General features: G+C 54.5%; 1 protein-coding gene across 3 annotated transcripts in view; it reads left to right on the top strand.

The window, feature by feature from the left end:
- Positions 1 to 22,948, top strand: part of PLCL1 (phospholipase C like 1 (inactive)) — a 172,341-nt gene extending 149,393 nt beyond the window's left edge. For all 3 annotated transcript variants that reach the window (XM_075430873.1, XM_075430875.1, XM_075430874.1), the window contains exons 4-6: positions 7,186 to 7,261; positions 11,195 to 11,304; positions 21,044 to 22,948. In XM_075430873.1, the coding sequence (XP_075286988.1) occupies positions 7,186 to 7,261; positions 11,195 to 11,304; positions 21,044 to 21,226 (369 nt within the window). In that variant the 3' untranslated portion in view covers positions 21,227 to 22,948. The remainder of the gene's footprint in view (positions 1 to 7,185; positions 7,262 to 11,194; positions 11,305 to 21,043) is intronic.
- Positions 22,949 to 25,122: the final 2,174 nt, after the last annotated feature.

Below are 25,122 nucleotides of genomic sequence, written 5' to 3' on the forward strand. Positions count from 1 at the left end.
TTTACCCGATCTCCTGGCTTGTGTGCATACAGAAATTTTTCTAGAAAAATGAAACAGGGTCCCCAGGTATCTTTACATATTTTTGAATCATAAACAACAAGAAGAGTAAAAGAGGTTGCATGAAGTGATGCTGACGTTAACGTTTCTCTCTGTGTTCAAGCCTCTTTGCTGGCACTGCTCTCGCTGCTGTGGAGCAGGCAGGTGAGGACGGACAGCGCGGGTGTAGGTGCTGCTGGGAGGAGGCAGGTTAGTGAAGAATGTCTCAGCCAGCGCGGAGAGGGAGTGGGCGTTTTGGGAAGCAGTATCCGTGACGCTGCTGGGGAAGAAGTCCAAGTATTTAATGGCAGTGTTTTTGTTGACACAGGTGTTGGTCCATGCTTGCTAGCAGAAGCCTGCTGAGGTGTGCGTGGAGTGGAGCTGCTCTTTGTCTGCTTTTAGATTCAGTCTTTTTGGGTTTCTTTGTCTTGATGCAGCCATGACAGCTCTTTATTCCCAAGGAGAAAGTCCATTTTCCCAGTTTATGTCAACGCGAAATGACTGAAGAGATATCTGTGAGCTTTTCCACTGAAATCCACATTTCAGCTGGGACAGAGTCATCCCCAAAGGAACGGTTTTCACAATGCTCTGACCAGCTGGAGGGAAGGGATGTTGCAGAGCATCCACTGCCAGGGAAGCATCATCATGCACAGATGTCAAACACAGTCCAGTGCATGGACATTGTCTTGGATTCGTATCTGCTCGAAAGAGTTTTCCGTCAAAAGCTGGACATAGACTGGGAAAGCAATTATCCTGTTGCTTTCTCTGCTTCTTCTAATTCTCTCTCTCACTTGCCCACCACTCCCACTGTTGCTCTCTCTGATAGCCGTGTCCCTTAGCCTCTTCTAAAACAGGACCTGAAAACAGTCAGGTCAGAGCTTTTCTTAGAGAATGAAGTTCCACTGGGGTGCTGCAGTTACTCTGCTTCAGCATGCTGAGAGCTGGCTCCTTCCCCTGTTCTGCTGCTGCTCGTTTTATGGGGGACTGGTCTTCACGCACGAGATCGCATCCTGTAGCACTCCGACACCATATTTCCCCACAAATATTTGCAAGCAAAACCATGACATTGGAATTTAAGGTGAATTTTACTCAGTTCCTTCTGCAGTTTGTGTCAATGAGGTGTTTCAGATGCTTCCAGCTGATGTAACCATCCTTGGTAGACTGTTCCTCTTCCTGGGCTGTTGCAGGAAAAGGCTGAGGAGGAGAAACCTGGCTTGGAGCATACTGGGACAGAGACAGGGCGGACTGGTGGCCAGCATTCCTGCCCGTGTCCTGGCACCACGTCCACATCCTGCCTTGTTACGAGGCTTGCTGGCGCCCGGTTGGTTGCCCGGCTGTTTCTTGTCCCTGCTCAGTGCCAAAAAGGGAACCCTGTCCAAATTTGCAAGAGTTCCGTTTGCACTTCGGCTGCTTTTCCAGGTGGGTTGTATTTCTGTAGCCTGTTTTATTTTGGCTTTATTTTTTTCATGGTTTTGTTGGTTTCCCTGGGGGGGGTTAGCAACAGGGGCACGATACGGTACCCCTTACCCAGGCAAAACTCTTGAATGTCAACGAAAGGCGCAGGAGCCTGGGCCAGCGGAGGGAGAAAGCTGCTTTTTAGTCTGACAGTCGGTTTCTGCTCAAAACTCTGGAATATTTATGAGATGATTCTTTGAACTGTCCTTTTTGTATCATTTATCTTCCCAGCAGGAGCAGTGCTTTAATTTGCCACTGGGAGTTTTTTCTGTCTGTTTTTTTGTCTTTTTTGGTGAGACTCTGCTGTGTTCATTTCCTCTCCCCTTTTCAGTTTGTAGAATAGTTTGTGATGAAGCGAAGAAATCGGTCTCTAGCACAGCAGTTCATTAAAGTAAAAAGAAATGACCTTTTTTGTTCGGTTTGCGCTGATCCTGTGATTAAACTGCCTTTAGTACCAACAAGAAATAGGCCTGTTAATTTCTCGTGAGTAAAAAATACGATGCCCTCAGGGTTAAGATATTTTAAATTTCACTCATTTATCTTTGTAATTGATGCTTAACAGAGGTGGCACAGCAAAGCATTGTTCTTTCTGCGAAGCAGTGGGACTTTGAATATGACACTGCGTGCTACATTTAGACATTGAAGCGAGACAGGTGGGTGAGATCTTCAGCCTGTGGCCCGTTCCACTTGCTGGGTCTCTCGTACCGGACAAGAGAGAGCTCCTGGGTTTGTGCCAGCGCTTGCTTCCCGTGCTTTTGTGAGAGACCGGCGTGATTGTAACAGGGAGCTTCAGGTGGATTCGGGTGAGGTAAGCTTGGGCTTCTTGCTTGCAGCATCGCGTAGGAATACCTGAACTAAATGAGCTATTTTGCAGAAAAAAGCCCTATGGAGATGAGGTTTGGTACTCCTCGTTCCCATTAGTTCAGTGAACGTGACGTGTACTTCTGGGACTCGCGCCATGCGCATCCGTTGTCGCTCGGAACAGCCCCTTACGCCCTGCTTGTTGTGAGAGCGTTTCTGGGGCGGCAGCCTCTCCGGGAGGGTTAGCGCCTCTGGGACTCGCCGAAGTCTGTGTGCCCCCGTGGAGACGTGGAGACGTGGCAGGGGTCCCCGATGGGGGGAGTGGGGCCGTCCTTTGTCCCCGCAGAGCTCTGCGCCGCTGCGGCTGCTGAGCGAACGCCGACGGGACCCCGCGCCCGCCCCTCGGGACCCAGAGCCCCGTCCCGAAAGGAGCAGGAACCCAAACGACATCAAGGTGTGTGGAGCTGCTCCCATTCAGCCCCCGTCCTTGCTGCGTGCTCTGGCATGTGCACACTCTTGGTCAGCAAGGTAGCTTTCTGAGTCCCTAGACCAGAACCGGGTTTTGTGTGGGCTTACTCCTGTTTCTGTCTATGTTTTCCCCCTGCAGTTACGTTGAGCATATCACTCAGTAAAGTTGTTCATCTTCTTTCCGACGTGGGAGATGCAACTTGTCCTGAGCCATCCTGCCAGCTTCAGCAGCTGCTGAAAGTTTCCTCACGGACGCAGATGCCAGCACCCATCCCCTGAAGGCTGCTTTTTAGGGCATGGTGCTCGGAGGTTAATCCCTTGAAGCGCAGCCTTCAGGAGTTCCCGCTCCCGTGCAGCAGGAGTTCCTGGGGGCGTAGGACGTCTCTCGCTTCGAGAGGCACTCACCGGAGCGAGCTGGCGTGAAACAGCAGCCTGATGGGCTCCGGGCCGGTGGCTGGGGCTTACACAGCTGCCTGAGAGCGCTGCTCAGCCCAGCCTGGGCCAGTAAAAGTGCGTGGAAATTCGTGCTGCAAACATCTGAAAGCTCACTCTTCCCAGTTGAGGCAGGTTGGTGGATTTTGAAACTTCACTGGCAAAAGTGGGTTGGAAAAATCTCAGGCTGTCGTGTGATTTATGGGGTTATCTTCCCAGCAGAAAATCACAGAATCACAGAATCACAGAATAGTAGGGGTTGGAAGGGACCTCTGTGGGTCATCTAGTCCAACCCCCCTGCCGAAGCAGGGTCACCTACAGCAGGCTGCACAGGACCTTGTCCAGGCGGGTCTTGAATATCTCCAGAGAAGGAGACTCCACAACCTCCCTGGGCAGCCTGGGCCAGGGCTCCGTCACCCTCAGAGGGAAGAAGTTCTTCCTCATGTTCAGACGGAGCTTCCTCTGCTTCAGTTTGTGCCCGTTGCCCCTTGTCCTGTCACTGGGCATCACTGAAAAGAGCTTGGCCCCATCCTCCTGACACCCACCCTTCAGATATTTGTAGGCATTTATAAGGTCCCCTCGCAGCCTTCTCTTCTTCAGGCTGAACAAGCCCAGTTCCCTCAACCTCTCCTCGTAGGGCAGATGCTCGAGTCCCCTCACCATCCTCGTAGCCCTCCGCTGGGCTCTCTCCAGTAGCTCTTCATCTTTCTTGAACTGGGGAGCCCAGAACTGGACACAGTACTCTAGATGAGGCCTCACTAGGGCAGTGTAGAAAATCTCCCAGCCCTCCCTGTTGTGTTCAGGTCGTCTTGTCCTTGTCTTGGCACAGCGAGAAGTAGGCGACATCCCCGAGCAGGGTTTCGGATGTGGTGCCAGCTGGGAAAGCAGGGGGCCGTTCAGACTGGGAGGCTGTGGGCTCATTTCAGAACCAGTGCCAAGAAAGAAGAAGGGCGTCCAGGTGCCACGACGCAGGACTGCGAGCGGGAGCTGCTGCCGAGCTGGGCCGCCGTCGCGAAGTCTCCTGGGGGCTGACGGAGGGGTCTGCGGGCCACACTCTGCGTCCCTGGGCAGCACCCTCCGCGGCGGCCAGGAGCCCTGCCAGCCCTGCTGCCTGTGCCCCCGCGGAAGGACCTGCGGGCACTGGCTCCTCGCTGAGGCGCTCGGCCGAACGCTGATGCCGGTGAACGGCACCGGGTGACTTAGCTGTGTAGGTGACCTTCACAACCTCTGCGGTTCGTGTGCGGTTCTCACTGGGCGCAGAGGTACGGGCGCTGCGTGCTGCGTGATCGCAGGTGGCCGAGGCACCGCCGGCCGGCCGGAGCCGCACCTCGTAGCCGGCCCAGGGTGAGTAACTTCTCCCCGGTGCATCATTCCTAGAGGAACAGTGAGGGCCACGCCACGTGGTGCACCAAGGGCGTCCCCCGACCTCGCGGAGGAACTCTGAATCCACTCTCAGGATCTGTCCTGGGGCAAAAGCTGCTGGGTTTTGTGAAGATTGCTGCCGAGCGGGAAGGCAGGAACGGGTTAAATTCTGCTACCTGATCTGGTTTTAATTGTTTGTTCCTGCTGAGCTGAGAGCAATGAGACTTTGATGTCGGCATCAAAGGAGTGGGGGGCTGCTCTGCCTGCTCCACAGTGAGGGAAGATTGACATCCTACTGCCCCTTTTGAAAAATGAACGTGGTACCTTCATGTCTGAGCATCCTAAAACAGGCGTGCCAGAAGCTCCTGGGAGTGGGTCCGGTCGCTGGAGGGAGATACGGTCCAACTTGGATTGCCAAATCGCATCGTTCTCAAGCTTGCTTTCTTTTGTGTGTGGTGGGATGATTTCCTGTGGCCATATATATATCTGTCTGTCTGTAGATATATGTGTCTTCCCTCTGAGGGTGATGGAGCCCTGGCCCAGGCTGCCCAGGGAGGTTGTGGAGTCTCCTTCTCTGGAGATATTCAAGACCCGCCTGGACAAGGTCCTGTGCAGCCTGCTCTGGGTGACCCTGCTTGGGCAGGGGGTTGGACTAGATGACCCACAGAGGTCCCTTCCAACCCCTACCATTCTGTGATTCTGTGTGCATATAACAGGCTCTCACAAGGCACGCTGTTCTTCGGGGATCTGAGCACAGGAGAGCCGGGCGCTTCGACTGCCCCGTCCTGGCAGAGCCCTGCTGCGGGTGGGAAGCCGAGGCGGGAGCTGGGGGGGCTGAGCCCGGGGTGGGGGGCACAGGGGGGGTGCGGCGGCCGTGGAGGTGCAGGCGCTGGCCCCCCACTGCGTGCTGGGCCTCGGCTGCGGGGTCTTTCTGGGTTTCCCGCTCCCGTGGCTGCTCAGACCTGCTGTGCATTCGTAGCGGGTGGCTGAGCAGCTCCTTCGGCACGGAGTGACTGCGTGCCGTGGTGCGGGGAAGCCAGAGGGTGGACAGAAATTATCATTTCTTTCTAGATGACAGGCAAAAATATCAAAGGGGAAAAAATCAACACGATGCACGAACAAGCAAGTAATAAGAATGAAAGGCAAAGGCTGCTACCGAAAGTAATTTCAATCTTGGGCGTATCCACGGGGCAGGTTCTGTTGAAAAACAGTTTTGCACTCGGCAGATGTGTCAGCTTTGTCTCTCTGCCCATGAAGCTGGTAATGGATTTCTGTTTTTTCTCATGCTCTTGTTTAAATCAGAGCAAATGCATAGGTATTTTTATTAAATGAAGCCTGTCTTAATAGGTTTAATTAGAAATTATGTACATCGGGTATATGTACATCAGGTATATGAGGAGCAAAATTTGGATCTGAATTTCTGCAGAATTTGGAAGTTCGGGTGTGACAAGTGGGAGCATCTCTCTTCTGTCTAATTAAAACAACAAGACATGCCAATTTGCAAGTGTTAATTTAATACTTTTATGCTGTCTTCCACTAAAATCATCGAAACCTCCTGGTTGTGTTTTCATATTTAGCATATTTGAAAGCAGGAAGGTTTTTAGCAGTTGCAGCATTTTGGCAGGGCTCTCAAGGCGGCAGCTTCTGCCGTTTCAGGCCGTAACGCGAGGCAGCGCCCAGTGTGCTTCGCTGCGGCTTGGCACCGCTCTGGTGCTGCCTGGGTTTGGTGGGGCTGGTGGCGTGCGCCCGTTCCGCGGCGTGGTTTGCTGCACAGCGTGCGCGTGCCTGCTGTCGCAGGCCTGCGTGCCACCTTCTGCGCTGCCACGGAACGCAGCGCTGGAGCCGTCTGCCTGCCTGCCTGGGCTGCTGAGGGGGCTTGGAAGGTTTGGTGCCACTGAGGGAGCACAGCAGTTGGCAGAAGGTTGGCTCAGGAAGCTTGTCACGTGTGGGCACTTCGTCTGTTCTGCTCTTAATGGGCTGCTCTAGGAAGGTGCATAAATACGGAGATCTCTTGAAACTTGTGAGCAGGCTGGTTGAAACTGCCTGCCTTTTGGGTTGTGTTTTTTTCTTTGAAACTTCAACAGAAATGTTGAAGACAGGATAGGGTTTGGATCTGAATTGCGCTGGAGAGAACCTCAGGAAATGTGGCTGTCTGAACCGCTGTAGTGCATGAAGTTCAGCACAGGCTTAAGCACCTCTTGAAATCAGCGCTATTCATGGCTTGTCAACGTTTTTGATAACTACTCGTGTTGAGGACTGCACTTATTTCTCCTTTTGCTTCAAGAAAAGTACTAATTAGAAAGGGCTCGGTTCCACCTAGAATGGGTTTGGTTTGTCCGCTCTCTCTGCTTTCTTCTGAACTCGCTTGTGTTTCCTTCGCATCATTTGCAGGGGTGTCTCTCTGGTGTAAAATGGCTGTTCTTCAGGTCTGGAGCAAGGCACTCTCTGAGCAGCTGTCCCGTGGCTGGATACAGATCTGGGAGCCCTGATATGAAGGAGCGATCCAGTCTTTACAGTGTTGCTTGCAGAGCAGAGCTGCTTTTAAGTTTGAACCTTTGTACCTCTCTGTGGACTCGGTGTTGCAGGAAACCCTAGTAATGCTGCTTTTTTTCCCCATTTATTTTCTGACAGATGATTCAAGAGAGCAGGGTTCTCATCGAGACGGCAGACATCACTCATGACAAGATTGTGCAGTGCCAGAAAGCAGGTAATCGTTCTTTATTGGGCAGTTCTGGATGGGAGATGGGAAACTATGTGCCATAATTTACTTACAGTTTGTGACTAGTGCGGCATCTTTCGTCTGGTATTTAAGTGAGCATCCCGGTCTTTCCCTGGCAGACTCCACTCTCCTGAAGGCTCGTCCCCCAGTAGCAATGCAGGTGTGGGAGCAAGGAAGAATCCTCAGCTTTCACCGTAAAAGCTATTTCTCCATCTGTTCCACAGCTCTGAAATGTCTGACAGCATTTAAATTAGTCAAGTGAACTAGAAAAGCATTCAATTAAGAAGAGGGAGTGGGAAGGCGTGCTGCATTGACTGAGCTCCATTCCCTACCACAGTCATTCCCTTGAACACAGAGGACACAAGAGGTTTTGAAACCCACAGGACCAAGCTCGGTTGCCTGCCTTTACTTACTTTCGCTGTTTGGGTTTGTTTTAGACCTCAGACGCTTACGCCAACGTAATTCCATTGTATCACAGTGAATCTGTGTGGCTATGGGTTACGTACAGCAGGTATACGGGCACAAACCACTGTGAGTAGGCTGGAAGTAGGTGGTATCAATACAGTTTATCAATATGGTATCAATGCAGGCTGAGGGATGAAGGGATGGAGAGCAGCCCTGCTGAGAAGGACTTGGGGCTGCTGGGGGATGAGAAGCTGGACATGACCCAGCAACCTGCACTGGCAGCCCAGGAGCCAACCGTGCCCTGGGCTGCATCCCCAGCAGCGTGGGCACAGGGCGAGGGAGGGGATTCTGCCCCGCTCTGCTGAGACCCCCCGGGAGTCCTGCATCCAGCTCTGGAGCCCTCAGCACAGGACAGAGCTGGGGCTGTGGGAGCGGGGCCAGAGGAGGCCCCAGCAATGACCCGAGGGCTGGAACCCCTCTGCTGGGAGGAAAGGCTGGGAGAGCTGGGGCTGCTCAGCCTGGGGAAGAGAAGGCTGCGGGGAGAGCTCAGAGCAGCTGCCAGTGCCTGGAGGGGCTGCGAGAAGAGTTGGAGAGGGGCTGTGACAGGGCATGGAGTGATGGGACAAGGGGTCATGGCTTTAAACAGGAAGAGGGGAGAATTACGTTAGATATAAGGAAGAAATTTTTTACACTGAGGGTGGTGAGACCCTGGTGCAGGTTGCCCAGAGAGGTGGTCAATGCCCCAACCCTGGAAACATTCAAGGTGAGGTTGGATGGGGCTCTGAGCAACCTGATCCAGCTGAAGATGTCCCTGCTCACTGCAGGGGGGTTGGACTGGGTGGCCTTGAAAGGTCCCTTCCAACCCAAACCATACTATGATTCTGTACGTTGCTGGTGTATTGTACTGGATGTCTGTATCTGAACTAGGGCTCTGTCTCATCTGCACCAGTACAAGAGGAAGAGGTGGTTTCGGGAGCGGCCGCCCGCGTGCTGTCTGCCCTGCCGCAGGTTCACTCTCCTCCTTCAGGGTGGTGGGAATCACCAAAGTGTCTGTGATTCCCAGTTCAGCTCATTCATGCAAACCCCTCCTCATCACTTGTTCAGGATTGCAGGCTAGACTCTGAACTGGGACACGTCTTCTGTAGTTTCCATCGATACGCAAGAGGAAGCCCTGGTAGAGAGATAAGAATCCACGTTTGGCAGTGGTGATCCTCTACAGCTAAATCCATCAGCTTTCATGTAGCAGAAACTGTGCTGAATAAGTACACGCAGTAGATTTCTGTTAGGGGGCTACACTGCAGAAATGAAGTCTGTTTTCAGGTCATTTGGTTGTACAGCTGCACCTTCCCTAACCTGTAGCAAGCCCTGAAGGTCAGTAACGTGACCTTGAAGCTCTCTTGCTGCTGCATTTAATCTGTGTTCTTGGGCATGGCCTTCTGGGACCACAAGAAGCACAAACGCGGCTGTTTCTGAGCAGAGGCGTTTTGGGATTTGCCAAGTGACGCAGGCTACAGCCATTTGCTTCTGTTAAATGTAAATAACAGGTGAAACTGATGTTTGGCAGTAAATCCTTTGATTCGCCTTTCTCATTAGAGGAAATTTGGAAATGGTTTCAACAATAGCCATTTAACTGATTTTTATGTGGTGCAAGAGTACGGTGGAACCTGGTCCCTGCTCTTTGAGCTTCGGAGCTCTGGAGCCGTGCCGGGACAGCAGAGGGAGGAGAGGCCAGCAGCGACGTCTCCCTGGATTTTGTGGGCCGTGTCTCGTGTCGTGCCTCAGCTTCTGTGTACCTGCATAAGCAGCGTAAGCATCCTCAGCCCAAAGCCTTCTTCAGGCGTGGAGGGTTTACGAACGGGACCGTGACGGGAAAGCGCAGCACCGGGGGTCTTGCTAGATGGTGTGATTGGGGAGCAACACTTTGTGCTAAATTACACAGACCCTGAGCAGCATCTTGTGCCCGCCCTGCTCTGTGCGCAGAGAGAAGAACCCGTGACACCTGCCCGGCGCTGGTGTCTTTGTGAGCAGAGGGGTGGAGGTGTGTGCAGAGAACACGGTGCAGGACCGTGCCACCGCGCTGATGTCCAGAATTTCGCGCGGTGCCCCTCTCCTGCTTTCCCCCAGCAAAAAGATAAATTTCTCCAGTTTGTTCTCTTTGCTGCTGTATCTACTTGTATTTTCATTTGTTTTGCTTTGTTAGCCTTAAAATGTCATTTCTGATTGAGAAGGCGGCTGGAGAGATATGAAGTGCTCTTCTAAATCCTGAGGCTTCAGACAGAGGCAAGGAGCAGGACAGAGAGGATCCCTCACCACGCTCAGCTGCCAATTAGTTTGTTGCAAATGTTACCCAGGCAAAAAGTTCAAATTAACATTTTCAGTGTGGCGAGATGAAGCACTCGGAATCAAGAGGTGCCTGTGGCAGTGTCCTTCACCTGACCGCAGCCGTGCTGCCTTTGGACGTGTGCTCCCAGCAGAGCCCTGCTCCACAGCCCAGCCCGCTGGGCTCCGGGGTCCTGCCCGCTCCCTGGGTGACTTCTCACAGGGTGCTGCGTGGAGGCAGGGCTGTCGGGTAGAGCCCGCGTGGGTTTTGGCAGGACGGAGCAAGTCACGCCTTACGACATCGGGGAGGGAAAGCCGTGAAACAGCTGGGGATGGAGCTTGGTTTGTTCAGCCAGGGTAGGCTGCAGGCGTGCCGGAGGGAGTTCGTGCCACTTTGGCCTGTGTAAGGTACAAATTAAGGGAACACAAGCAGCGCTCCCTCCATTTTGTCTCTTAATCCGCACCAGACTCGGAGAAATGTTTCCATACTCTGTGCAGATCTTGTGGAATTGGTGGGCTAATTGGACTCGTTAAGGTTTTTAATCTGCTCCCAGATTTCCAGAGTTCCGGTATCCGGCAACAGCTTTGCAGACGTTTGCTGCAGAGACTGGCAGTGGCAGGTGACAATTCCCAGGGCTGTGGCTGGAAGGCTGGGTTCCCCAGGCTGCAGGAACAGCAATCCTGTGGTCAGCGGTCCGTGCTTCTGACGTAATTTATCGCTGTGAAGTGCCAGGGCTTTTCTGTCTGACTGTGATTAAGATTAATGAGGAGCTGTGCTTTGGAGTCTGTATTTGCTGTGTGGAACAGGTATCTTCCCCGCCTGTCAGACTGACTTCCAAGCTACAAACCCGTCCGTTCAAGGAGGGTGACAGCGGCTGCCTCCTGCGGCAGCGTTGCCAGCAGTGCGGGCTGCGAGCGGAAGCGCTGAGCAGTGTTTGCGCGGGCACCGGGCGCGCGCCCGTGAGGGACCCCAGCGCTGGGAAGGGGAGTGCCGGGCACAGTGGAAGCACAGCCGCAAGATTGCTGACGGCCCTTTGGTTCTGGAAGGTGCTCCCCAGGATGGGGTCGTAGCAGGGAAGGGGGGGGAACACCGGGAGAGGTTGTAGGAAGCGCCGGCTGCGAGACTGAAAATGCTGGCTGAACTTGTACAGGGGACATCAGTCAAGCACTGGGTGATCGAGCAATCTGGTTTTTTAGGAATGGAATTCCACGAAGAGCTTCATAACCTTGGGACAAAGGAAGGTCTGAAAGGAAGAAAATTAAGCAAAGCCATTGAGAGTTTTGCGTGGAACATCACGGTGTTGAAGGTAAGCACAGAAATCACCGCCTTGTGTCTCCTGTGAACCTCACAAGCAAAGCTTTGCCCTCTCAGCGCATCCGTTTGTACTGAAGCAAGGCTTTGTTTCAGTGGGGTGTGTGAATTACCCCCAGTGACTGAGATTTGTCAAATATATCCGATTACATCTCTGGTTGAGAAGCTGTGGAAGGGAATTTATCTGAGCCTGAACACAAGAGCAAAGACAGCTTGTGTTTCGTACGCCCAGGGGCCTGGTTTTGGCTGCCTGTTCTGCCCGACGCCCCCCGAGAGTGGCTTGTCTGGGGTCACCGTGTCTCAGATACGAGTTCTGTAAAATGAGAACCAGAGCGTCTCTTTGGGACCGGACAGGGCTGGAGGGGGTGTCACGAGCAAGCATGAGGAATACTGTAGACCCTGCAGAAGAGTCAGGGTTATGCTTCAAACGCGGAGCGTTATCCAGGCAGCTAAGAAAGGGAGGCATTTCCATCCCTCCATCCTGGCTGCTCAGCGAGGACGTTTCTCACCAGGCTTTAGCTACTGGTTTGGCACCCACCAGCCACAAATTGCCACGGGAGCTGGACGCCTGAGCCTGGGTGAGGTTACCCAGGGACAGCCGAAGGTGGAAAGAGGAGAGGAGAGGACCTGGTGCAGCCCCGGCAGATGGCAAGGAGAGGACCCGAGCGCAGCATTCGGGTTGTCAGCAATCAGCTCACGCCTCCTTTCGCAGGCTGGTTTCCCACCTTGCTCTGATGGATCACACTGTGCTTTCCCCTCACGCTGTCCCTGCTGCTCCCTCCCTTCAGCTCCCGTGAAGCAGACTGCTCTGTCTGACAGCATCTCCCCGTGGCCCCCCGACGCCTTCCCCTGCGCTGGCATCCCGGGGCGAGCCAGCTGATGACAGGGAATTTGTGCAAAGGTCTTCCTCAAGTATACGCCTAAACGTAACGTGCCGCAGTGGTAGCAGGAGGAGCAGGGGGTGCTTGCTTCAGCATTGTGGAGATGGAAGAACACCAACGTGTCCTGAGCCGGAGAGGGCAAAAGGAGTGGGGAGCGAAGAGGCTGAGGGGCAGAGATGGGTGGGAGAGGCCGTTGGTGGTGGAGGAGGGTTGGAGAAGATCCGGGGGACACAAGGTGGTTCCTGGTGTGCCTTGGTTCACCGTGAGAGAGGGGGAAGCGAGTAACGGAGTCAGCGCAGGCTCGGTTAATAGGGCCGCTCAAGGCGGCCAGTTCAGACGCGAGGGAAGGCACTGACCTTCTCCACGCAGCGTGAACGGGGCACGTAGGTAAAGAGGGGGAAAACACCATCCCGCTAGGTCGTTCTGAACGTTAATCTGAATACCTTTAGCTGTGTTGGGTAAAATAAATGCCTCGTGCTCAGAGTTACTCTAAACACAGTCAGGGTTACTCTAAACTGTCCCAGATTTAGGTATTTGTCAAAGGAGAAGCTCAGACCTCTGAGGGTGACCTGTGATTGATGAAGGTACAAGTAGGGTATCAGAGAAGCATTATCTATGAAAAATAATTGCTGCCTAGCACATATTGTTACCATATTAAGGAGCATTTCAAGCATCTAGTCAAGGTCAAGGAATAATTGGCATGTTTCATTTCGAAGCCACAGCTTCTTTTTTACCTTTCTCACACAATAGAATATTAACAGGGTTTGTGGCGACTACCCGTGGGTAGAAATGCACATGAAACACCTTCTCGTTCAGCCTGAAGTCCAGCTCAGCAAGGACATTAGACAGCTGGGAGGGTGGTTGTACCTCAAGGGTCTGATATCAGACCATCAGTCAGTGTTCTTTTTTTTTCACTTTTTTTTTTTATTTTTTTCCCTGAAGAATACTGTATTTCAGTTCGTGTGAGGTGCCTGTGAGCAACAGCAGGTTGTGCTTGTGCTTCCAAGATGATTAATAGTCTTTTCCTAGGCTGGTGAAGCCAAAGCATATTTAATTAATGTATTTCTTTACAAATACTCATTGCAATAGGTGAGCTTCGAATACAAAGAGGGGATGCAATAAGAAATTGCTACTGGCGACATCATTAACGTGTTACAGAGTGCAAAATTAAAGGATACCTTATAAAAATCATAACTGTGGGCATTATTCATCTTTAAAAATGCCCTGTGGTACTTTTAAGAGGTACCTAATGAGAGTGAATCAAAATAGTATGTCATTTTCTTCTTGAGTTTCTATAAACTTAATTACATACTAGTAATACCCACCAGAAGGACAAACGGTTTGCCAGAAGGTAAAAATGTGACTAAGAACAGGGATGTTACAACTTGGTGACAAACTAACAAGTCAGCTTGGACATTCATGGTGTTTTTAATGTCACATCTTCCTGTTTGGTCCCATGTCATGCAGAATACCGTCAGGCTCGCTCGCACTGATCTGATGATTCTTTTCTGAGTTTTTGAGAGTCTTCAGGGGAAGAAATGTTGTAGCCTGCAAAACTGCTTTCCTTGCTGAGGCAAAGCGGCCAAGGACTACCCGCAGGTGTTCACTGGGGCAGAGAAGCTGGGGTCCACCTGAGGCCCGAGAGCCCAGCAAGTAAGCCAAGCAAGGTTCGAGCCTGCTGGCTGTGGTTCGGATTTCTTGCTCTCACGGGGACCTGCTGGGTCTGTCTGCAGCCCTGCTTGGGTGGAACAGCACATACAAAGTCGAGGAACAGTGCTGCCGGATACTTGCCTGCCTGTTGACGGTAAATATCTCGATAGTTCATATACCAACATGCGGGCTTGTTGATAGACAAAACATGGGAAGGCAAAGACAGAGTGGCCTTTACTGTTTTGGCCTTCTACTGGAGGGGAGAACACCCAAATGTTTGAGCCGAGTCTCTGCTCCGAAATGCGTTCCGTGTTGGTTTAAATCTCGTTTGCTGCCCACGGTAAGATTTCCCCTCTGCTGCCCTAAGTGTGTTGTGTCTTACTAGGACTCCGACTGTTAGTGCCTGCCGCAGGACAGCAAGTGGTTAAATTTGCAGAGATCATCATCCGTGAGTGTATCTGCTAATTACCCTGCATCTAAATTAATGCTGATTAGATGTGTAAAGAGAAAGGTTGCTGAATGCAGAAGGTGTACAATTATTAAAATGCTAATGCTGTTCGCTCTTTGGGGAAGAAACCCACAACTTTACGATGCAGTCGTGATCAAAGTTAGCTCTGGTCTAAGTGGTTTCATGCAGCAAAACTGTGCACAAGTAGCCCTTCTGGAGGATCATGTCTACAAATGACCTGTTTCTGTTACAGTCGTTTGTGACGATCAGCCCTGAGTTGCTCGGGAGACCTGCAGCATCCAGACCTCTCGCTTGGGTAGCAGAGACCCAGGTGGGCCCTTTGAGGCCACCTGGAGAGAGAAAAGACAGATTTCTGGAGGATGTAAGTACAGACAGCCAGATACTTGCCTAGCTTCACCTAAACCGGCTGAATTCAGCATCGCTACGAGTGTCAGCGTTCCTAGGGAAGAAAAGCGACATGCTGGACCACAGCTGTGATTCTGAAGCACCTTGTGCACGCTGGTGCCTCACAGAGTTGCTGCCGATCTGTGGAAGAACCAGGTCCATTCACGGCCTGAATGTAAGGATTATTGTAGCGCGCTACCGCAGTGGTGTTAGTGGGTACTCTGCAGTACTTTATACCATCTTCTAAGTAAGATTTATGTAGGTCTCTTCACATTGGTCCTTTTTGCTGCAGTTAGGCAAGAGCTGCAGCGTGGCTCCTTGGCATGCGGCAGAGCGGACAAGAGCAGCATGGTGGTGTCTTGGGGGCATTTCGTGTAGCTGAGCACAGTGGTCACAATGCATTCTGCCAGGCAGATGTCGTATAATTGCTGCCAAAAGATGTGCACAATGATTTACACAATCTAGATCTAAAGTGAGAGCACGGTGAATTCGTGAGCCCCTGCCAAGCTGCTGCGTTCCACGTACCGTATATTTCTTTCCCTGTCAGTTAGGCTTCCCCCTGTCCCCGAAAAACTCCTCCTGTCTTGCGTCCCTCCTTTTCCCAGCAGATCTCTGTGGGCATAAGCACAGCGGTGCTCAATTTGTGAAACTGCAGAAGTAGATGAAATAGAAGCCATAGTGGCTTAGCAACAAATTCTTGTGATTTGCTGTCATCTTGTGACAGCGATAGGCCAGCGAGAGCGGTGGGCAGGAGGGGTCTGTGTGGTGTGGAGGCTTCACGCGTGGCTTGAAATGCGGGGCTTGTCTTGTTGTTCTGTGTCTGCTCGTCTCCAGATCTCCCTGGATAAATACGTTTGGAACGTGGTTACCCCGAAGGCCCTTTTTCCAGAGAGGTGAAACGCCTCTCCTGCTGTCCAGTCCCCGTGCTGTTTGCGTTTCCTTGGTCGACGCAGTTCTGAGTGGGGTTCCTACCTTTCAGACCCCTGTGGGCTGTGCGCCCTGGCTGCGTTTGGAGGGTCTGCTGCCTTACTCTGCGCTCGGCTGCTGCGGAGGCCGCCTGAGCCCATCGGTCTTTGGTGCGCCGACAGATTGCACAGACGTTTGAGGAAACGCAGAACCGCTGTGGTTATGCACGTAGTTACCAGGTCAGGTTTGTCTCACACACGTGAACTGAAGGACAAAAAAGGAAAAAATAACACCAAACAGGTGGTGCAAAAAGAGAAGGTGAAGAGGTCCAGCAAGGGCAGCGTCCGCTTATTGCTGTAAACACCGACCTGCTGAGCCTGAAGCAGTCTGTGAAGAGCAGAGGGAGAGGTGGGGAAGGAGCTGGGTTTGGGCTGTTCCCTGCTGAGCGCGTGAGCAGCACAGCTCCTTCCCGGGCCCCTCGCGTGCTCCGAGTGCGATGGAGGCTCCCGGCCCCAGACCCTTCCGAGGGCAAAGCCTGTGCTCCTGGCCCTTGGGACACGCCGCGGGGCTCGTCTGCCGATGGGGAGGCGTTTCCAGGTTTTCCTGGGATAGGAGGATTTAGGCTCCCTTAAATGATGCTGAGTTACAGGACGAGGAGGTGTGTGTGATTCGCCTGCAGAGCTGTTCTGATCAGTGTATTTTGTAAGCCAGCGGAACCAAACCGTGTAACTGTCAGGGAGGTGGATCCCTCGCGCGTGGCCGAGGGCTGTTCTCTGCCGATGCGGTTGGTAAATGCCTCCTGGAGCTCCCCCCACGCTGCTTTTTGCCGTTCTTGCCCAGGCCCGCGGGCAGGAACCAGAGCTCTCGGAAGGGCGCTTAGTCTCGGTGGATTTTGTCAGTTGTATCTGGTGGTGGAAACTTCTCAAGTTACTTCAGCGGTGCGTATCGGGGTAAAATGAGTGTAATCCCAGTCTCTCAGCGGTACCAGTTAATCAGCCGGAATATCCTGTTGTTCTTGGCCGTCAGCCACGCTGCCGAGCATTGCTCCGGGGAGGAGGTAGTGAGAGTCTCAAACAAGTACAGCCTGGCCTCTCTGGGCACCTGGCTGCTCCCTAACGGTGTTTCTGACAAGGTCTCTGTTTTCTTGGCCAAGGAAAATTTCAAGACATGAGTTCGATTTAGAGCAAATTAAATATTCAGGTGTGTTTAAAATATAGATGAAGGCCACCCAGGCAATCTTAAATCAGCAAGTACCAAGTGCTGGCAGCAGCAGGGATTGGTGGGGGAAGGGAGAGCAGCCACCTCCCGGGTCCACAGCTCTCGCTCCTTCGTGACGCTGTGAGTTTCTGCGCTAGGGCACCGAGTCCCAGGACGGCGTGACAAGGAGGAGACACTCCACCCCGTATTCGCTGCTTGCTCCGGGGGGTTTTGTCCAACACCAACCGGGCCAGGAGCACGCCAGGTCGCTGTGCCCAGCACCCCTTGTGCCAAGGCCACCGCGGCGGCACGGGCTTTGAGCCCAGCGGAGGGCTGGCACGCTGAGGTGCTGGGCGCAGAGAGCCACCACCTCACGAATGGAGGCTTGTCGAGGTGTTTAAGTCGTGCTAGTCTGCCGAAACAGATGCCGGTCTCTCTCCTCGTGTAGGCTGGCTGCTCGGGGAAGGTCCTGCTTGGTCAGCTCTGAGCACCGGGCCGGCTGCTCCCGGGGGTGGGGGTCGTCTGGTCCCCAGACCGTGCAGCTGGAAGGACAGTCAACAGCGTTTGGGTAATGATGTGTGACCATGGCCCGTGTCTGTCTAGATCTGCTCGTGCTGCTTAAAGCCTCTCGTGGGCTGCCGCCGCAGCTGGGCGCTGTGTGGAGCCCTCTCAGACGAGCCCTGTGTTCCAGGTCGGGCGAGCCTCTCGCGGGGACGGCGCGTGGGCTTGCGCTTGCTTGGCGAGGTGCAGCGTCTGCGCCGTAACGTTCACGCGTGCTGAGGGCTGCGGGCAGCTGGCCCTGGGTGCACGGAGCCTGACACCTCGTGTTCCCCATCTCCAAATAAAAATGGGCCCCTTGATCAGCGTTTCCAGTAGAACACTCGGGTGATCTCTTCTGGCTTAATTCAGTGTCCTGCCCGATGCGGCGTTTAACCTTTCTCACAAGTGTTTATTTCCAGGAGGGCTGATGACAGCGACAGCTGAAGGATGGAAGGATGGAAGGATGGATGGATGGAAGGATGGCTGGCTGGCTGGCTGGCTGGCTGGATGGATGGATGGATGGATGGATGGATGGATGGATGGATGGATGGATGGCTGCCGAAGTGGGCCATCGTGATCTGTCTTTGTCTGGGAGAGAGACGCTTCGTTTGTCAGGGCAGAGAGGATTGCTCTGTGCGCAGAGGTCGTCACAATGCCTGGTTTGTGAGGATTGTTTCAATGCAACCATACTTCTAAAGTTTACTCCAGCTTCTGGCCCGTATTTAGTTTGTTAAGGTGTTGACACAGTGTCGCTGACGTTTTTCTGAGGTGGGTTGTGCTCCCAGCCAGCTTTTCACAGCAAACAGATGGCTTTTCAAACAGAGCATGCCCACAGATTTCTTTTTTTTTTTTAGGGTGTCTCTAGAATTATGACAGCTCTGTCAGAGAGGGACGGTTTGCTGTTAATTTTCTTGTGACAGATGATTCAAAGTAATCTTTTCTCCTTCGGCTTGCTCAGATGAACCAGCTGTTTAAAAATAAAAAGCACAAGGAGACTTAAGACATAGATCGCTTGGTCTGTATATGCATGGAATTGCACTATTTTGATAAGTCCATCGCTGTTTTTAGATCACTGTGAAATAAGAATGTCTTAAAATACTGGAAGCGTGCTCAGGAGGAGCGTGTTTCCTCCTGGAGCCCGAAGACAGGCCGTGCATGCCTCAGATGAAACCTGTCATCTGACTTGCCTGGTTGCTTACACGTGAAACCGCAACAAGCAGAAGGGAGGGGGGATGGCTCAGCACCCTCACGCGGGGCGTCTGGGGGCTTCAGGCAGGGGTCCTGGCCGGGCGGGCGCAGGCTGCCATCCCCCGGGCGGGGACGGATCGGATCCCGAGTAGCTTCCCTTAGCGAGTGTCTCGGAGTCCCTAGGCAAAGACCCTGAGAAAGATTTCTGTGCTTTGAATCACAGAATCACAGCATGGTCGGGGTTGGAAGGGACCTCTGTGGGTCACCCAGTCCAACCCCCCTGCCGAAGCAGGGTCACCCAGAGCAGGCTGCACAGGACCTTGTCCAGGTGGGTCTGAGAAGGAGAAGCACATGAGGAAGGCGACGTGGACTCAGCTGAAGCTCCTGGTGTTGGCTGATGGAGCCACATCCGCCTGGTGCTGCTGTGTGACGGGAGCCCCGCTCTGTCCGTGATGTGGGCGACGGTTCCGCTGCCCGGGGAGACGCCGGCCGTGCTGCCGCAGGGGACGAGCTCCTGGAAGCCTTCCCCAGACACCCCAGCTGAGGGACACCAGGGTACGGGGCCTTCATCGTCACCGTTTCACCTCTCTGCTGCGCTGGCTCGCCCCGGTTTCGGGCTTACTTGTGCTCGGTGCTGCAGGTGTGGCGATTTTCAGTTGTTCCTCGCGCTGAGGGCATGTTTCTGTTCTTGCACGTGAATACGTAGCGCCAGGCTTTGGCTCGGGGACGTTAAGGCTGCAAAGCACCATCACAGCGATTTGCTCTGCACGTCGGCGCAGCCTGTGGTGTCCTCAGCCCCGTGTGCACGATGAGAAAGAGCAGCAGCCCCGCTGCAGCTGGGTCTGTTTCATCCTAAAACCAAATTAAAGCTGCATTTGCGTAGTGAAAAGCGTACCGCCCTTTTTGATAACGCTGCCGTGTCCGTGGCGACACTGCTGTCGGATCTCCTTGGCTGTGCCGTGGTGCGTTGTCACTGTTGTGACAGCACCGGCCGCATCCCCGTGCCGTTCTGCAGACGGGGAGGGAGAACGGGGCGTCCCGGGTGCTGGGGGCATCGAGGGAGCCCTGGACCCTGCCTGCCACCTTTAGCCGTAAGCTCAGCCTCTCTGCCAGGCGCAGGATCACAGCTACGTGGAATCTGTGCTGCCGAAATTACGCTCGTTGTGTTCCTCCAAGCCACGTCTGCTCGCTGGGTCCCCAGCTGTTTGTCTGCGTTCCCAGAAGTGCTGTGCTGCCGAGGTACAGACCCCTCCGGAGAGCTTCGTGCCGGGTGGCACAGAGCCGCTCGCGCGGGCCCCTGCCTTTCGTTACTCTCGCGTGGAGCTGCTTCCCAGCATCTGCGTGGCGATTCGCGTTGTTCCGCGGGGACAGAGTCGTGTCACCGGGAGACGAGGCAGTCGCGTCCCCGGCTGACGTGGTTTCCCGCGTGGTGTTTACCAGCGCAGTGGGACTTGCAAGCCACCATTGTTTCTCCGCTGTGAGCGTTGTTTACGGGGGCTCAGGCGGTGCGAGCCCGGTGCCAGGCGCTGGCAAAGAGAGCGCTTTGCTCATCGGTGTGGGACAAACCCTTCCTCTTCGCTCCGGGGAAGGGGAGAGCAGAGGGGTGTTCCCGCTGCTGGCAGGCGTCGCGCCGTGACTGCTCCGACACGCCTGGTTTGCCCCGTGCTCTGTCATACCCCTGCTCCTCCGAGCCCCGCGAAGCCGCCGTGGCTCGCGGGGGGCCGCGTTCAGTGGCGGGGGTCAGCGGAGGCATGGCTGCTGGCCACGCGTGCGGCCGGCTGCTGCCGGTGCTGCGCTGCGAGCTGCGCTTCGGGTGGCGTTGGGAGAGGAGCAGCCCCGGCTCTCGGTGGTACTGAATTTTAATGACCAGGTGCATCTCCTGGCTGTTATTTACTTGTATCCTCTAGCACCAGAATCTTGTCGCTTCGCGGCGCTTGAGATATCAATATTGCATAAATATTCATTTTGGCGTTTCTGAACACCAACTCCTTCATACAAATTTCATGTGGCGTGTTTTCCCCGGTAGTGACAAATTGGGCTGACATCCTGTTAGTCACCTCACCTGCACACGCCCTGGGAAGACACAGAAGAAGCAGGATTTTTTTGCTCCTCGAGTCTCTCGTGCCTCTCAGAGGCCCCAGACATGACGGTCCAGGTGGATTCGGCGCGGTGCTGGGCTGCTCGCAGGCGCGCGGGTCGGCCTGCCTCGGCTGGCGCGGGGCCCGGGCTGGGGGCAACGCCGGTGCTGGGAGGGAGGGGTGGGCAGCCCGGGTCTCGGCGCTCACAGGGGACCCTGGCCGGGGACACGTGGCCGTTGCCACAGGGGTGTCTGGCGCAGGACTGTCCTGCTCAGCCTGCCCGCTGCACCGGCCACCGCCATCCCCACTCGGCCGGGCGCCGGGCTGCGAACGCGGCTGCAGTCCCTGCCCGCGGGGCCGGGGCTCGCAGGGGGGCTCTGAGCGTGGCTGCTGGTGCACGCGACCCCTGACTGTCCCACCTGTCTGTCTGTGCATCCGCAGGGCCAAGGGGACCTCCTGAAGAACGCCAAGAGCGAAGCCTTGGAGAACATGAAGCAGATCCAGCTGGCGTGCCTGTCGTGCGGGCTGAGCAGGACTGGCAGCGGGCACGCCGACGCCAAGGCCAAGCGGGGCCTGGAAGCGATACAGGAGAAGGACACCGGAGACGAGAACGGGAGGCTGTGAGGAGAGGCAGAGCTGTCGCATTTGTCACAGATTTCAAAAACTCTAAACTATTTTTTTAAAGCGTTTAAAAATTCACGCAGGAATGCCCTCTGCAGGGTGTCGATAGTATTAAACCCCTCACAATGTCAGTATTTTAACGCCGTTAATTTATCGAAGCTGAACCCCGGCAGCGGGATTTCTAACGCAGCCAAGCTGTCTGTATGCCAGCGCGTGCGTGAGTGCACGCACGCGAGCCCTGTAGACGCCCTTTCATGCATCACGTTAGCCGTTTGCTAATTTATTCCTCTGTCCTCTTTGAATAGGCCTCTTCATCCTGAAGATCAAAGCAAATAGAGAGCCCTTGCATCGGTTTTGTGCTTTATTTTACTCTCCAGCTTTTATCGTTTAACTTCCAGGTTACGTTACTGTTACACCGTTAGAACAAACCAACCACGACAAAGACCACCGCGAGCGCAAAGCCGGCGCTTTGCTGCAGGTGCTGAGCAGGGTTTGTAATGACCAGCTCAAACCAAGCAAGCGAGACGTTGCCGGGTCAGAGTTGCTGGGTGGAGCAGGGTTAGACCCGAGGTGCACACCTCACTGAATTTTAGCAAACCGCTCTGCGGGATGCGCCCGGGCAGCACGTACTAACGTGAGAACCAGCTGATTTATCTCATTCCAGTGGATCATTGCTGCCTTGTAGAGCTGCAGGACAGCCGCAGCCTTTGCTGATAGGCGTTACCTCGTGCAGCAACGAACGTAGCTGGTCAGCCCCGTCGGTCGGCGGAGAGCTGCGAACGTCCTCCGGCGAGGGTGAGCTCTGGAGGGGAGCTGCAGGCCGTCCCGCTCCGCCCGGGGCTGCCGGCCTCGGAAGGGAGGTTCGGCGGCTGGCACGAGCCGCGAGCGGTGCGGCAGGAGGGGTGAGAGCTGGGACCTTGCCTGCCGCCGCCGGCCTCGGCCTTGAACGGAGCGAGCAGGGGCTGGGCTCGCGGCGCTGCGGCCGAGAACCGCGCCGCGCTAGAGATTTGGAGCCAGGCTGCAGAACTGCGGTGGGTGTAGCGCGGAGAAAGAGCTTGGGGAAAAAGCAGGGGACCAGCGGTTTTGCGAGGCGGTTACCAAATGTCCTGACACGTGTCGTGTGTGTAGGGTAGTTCATGTGTTTAGGGTAGATCTGAGACCTGGTGCCTCTGTGTGCCGCTGTGGAAAGGCGACGGAGCACGTCACGAAGCAACGCGTCCTCGTCCCTCCCCGTGCCAGGCCCACGTGTGCTCACGACATTCATTTCAATCTTCTAAGTACTGTGCTTGAGTGTAGTATTTGTGTTACCTTTAACAGGACTAAGTGTTTTCTGGTTATAAAAAAGACTATATTTATTTAAAGCATTGCTTTTATTTTGAAAAGCTCCTTTTTAAATTAATTTGATTAACAAATATGCTGATTTTCTGAACTTAACAAAAAGTAATTGCGGAAAGTTTGACCATTGGAGAATATTATATAGCTATTGTGTTAAGTTATTTTTGACTTCTTAATAACACTATTATGTTCATGTTGCACATTCCTGAGAGAGTAAAGCTATGAAACAACTCTGACCCATGTTTTTAAAGTGATTTAACACGGAAGGTAACTGGCGACACTTGGATAAAGGTGGGTTAGAGTGGGTAAGTTGCTTGAGAAAAGATTCCTGCACCAATAGGAACTCTATTTATAACTCAGTTTTTGGTAAAACTTGCCATACTTGTTCAGTTCCAGCCCTAAACCCTCTGTTTCTCTCTCCATGGGGTTACGAGTGTGCGCTCAGCCTTCGCTGCGACCTGGAGAGCGGTGTCATCGGTGTTCCGGGCGAGGCAGAGCCCAGACCAGCGGTGCGAGCGTGCGCGTTCACATTTTGCCCTCCTGGGTTCCCTTCCTGGTTGCATCGTGGGTTGCGTTTGTGTGAGAAGCGGCACTCGGCCCGCGGTGTCAGCAGCTGGGGAGGACGGGGCCGTAACCTCGCTCCTCGTGAAGGAGCAGCCGCTCCTCAGGGAGGGTGAGTGGCTGCTCTCTTGGTGCTGCGTTGAAACGTGGAAACAGCTTCATTTTCTCAGTTTGAAAGGCTGTCCTGATGTCTGCACGGGAACTGGTGGCAGAACACCTTCCGGTCCTCCCTCCTTCCCTGGCGTTGCAAACAAGTGAGCGTAAACCGCGTAGAGAAGGGCTTGCTTTGTGTGCTCACGCGGAAGGGGGTGCCACGCGGCTCTCGCTCCGTACGTATTTGCAGAACCAGAACTTGGTGCCTGGGAGGAAACCCCATCGCGTGCGTGCAGACGCCTCTCGTGCCGCGTGCTGCGTGGCTTTCTGTGCGGAGCAGAAGACCCGGGCCGCCGCAGAGAGCCCCTGCGACTGGGACTGCGCCTGGCGCTGGTGCCCACAGCCCTGCGGGGACAGCTCACCCCAGCTCCCTCTGTGCCCCTGGCCGAGCCGCTGGACGCCGAAGCAGCACTCAACCCAGTAAAAATTCAGCCTTGAAGGAGAACAGATGGAAAAATCATATCCAGCATCGACAGCAGCACCCTGCGGGGGACTGACGGCCCGGCCTTTTGGGGAGCGTTCCGTGACGTGCCTGGCTTCTTGCGGCCGCACGTCCGCCTGCTCCGGGCCCTGTGCTGGCACGGTTTGCCTGGCGTCCCGCCCGCATGGGTGGGTGTTGCCTCAGTCACGCCTGGAGAGGTGACGTCAGGAAGGGGTTACAGGGATCTGCGGTTGTTTGCAGTGTGTTTCAGCAACTGGAAATCAGAGAAGCCCTCGGGGCTGGCGCGGGGAGGTGTCTGCCGGAGGGAGCACCGGAGTGCGTCTACCTGGGTGCTCATTCCAGCTCCGCCACCGAGTCCCATGCCTTTACAGTATCCATTTTCCCTGTGTCGTTCTCTCACCTGTGAGATGAGACCGATGATGTTTTCCTTGCCAGGCAGAGATGAGGTGACACCTTTCGGAAGCCCGTCGGCGTGTGCTGGTGCCCTCAGGAGAGCGTCCGGGCGCTGTGTGTGGGGTTTGGGCTGTCCTGTGGCACCAGTGCCTGCCATCTCCTCCCACCACACCTGCGAGCGGGGCTGAGCACAGCCGGCTCCCTGGAATTAGCCCAGCTCTTCACAGACCTGATGGCTCTTAAATCAGCAGGAATGGTTTTTACCAATTTTTCACATGGTGTGACCAGCACAACTGACTCCTTTCCCCCCCTCTCCTGAGCTCAGCACCAGTTAAAGCACCAGGCTGTTCTGCTGCTTTCTGTATCATTTTTCATGCATTTTATTCTGTTTTTAAAGGGATAATGCCACTTCCGAGTGCAAACAAGGTGAGAGTTTTGCGTGTTCCTCCTTCTGAGGTTGCTCTCCCAAAACAGATCGTTACCAGATAATCGCATGCAGAGAGAGAGGGCTTTCCTGTATAATATTCCCTCTCTTCCATCTATCTGTTCAGACTGAAACATGAGGTCGTAGCCTCCCTGGCCTCTGCCCCACTCCTGCAGCGACAGACGGCAGCCTCGCGCAGGGGCCGGGCTCGGGAAGCTCCGGAGAAGGAGGCGAGGGGCGCGCAGGAGCCGTCTCCTCTCGCCTCCCCTGCCTGCGGTGGGGCTGAGCGCGGTGGCCCCGGCTCCTGCAGCAGCAGCAGGTGATGGACGCGGTCAGCAAACCGGAGACGTATTCCTCAGAAGCCCGGTGCTTGGCGAGGGAAGGGCGGTGGTGGAGGATGAAGACGTCTGGGCACGGTGCACGTGCGCCTGGGGTCGGAGCAAAGAGCAGGCACCGAACGGCCTCCCCATGTCCCTGGGCACGCAGGAAAACCCAGGCGCTTCCTAATGTCCCTTGTGACGCGGTCGCCAAGTGGCCAGCCCGAGCGCGAGGCGGCGCGTGTCTCCAGGCAGCTGGTGAGCACTGCCGGGA

The sequence above is a fragment of the Opisthocomus hoazin genome, chromosome 9 (genome assembly GCF_030867145.1).
Source record: "Opisthocomus hoazin isolate bOpiHoa1 chromosome 9, bOpiHoa1.hap1, whole genome shotgun sequence".
In the NCBI taxonomy this organism is placed as follows: Eukaryota; Metazoa; Chordata; class Aves; order Opisthocomiformes; family Opisthocomidae; genus Opisthocomus; species Opisthocomus hoazin.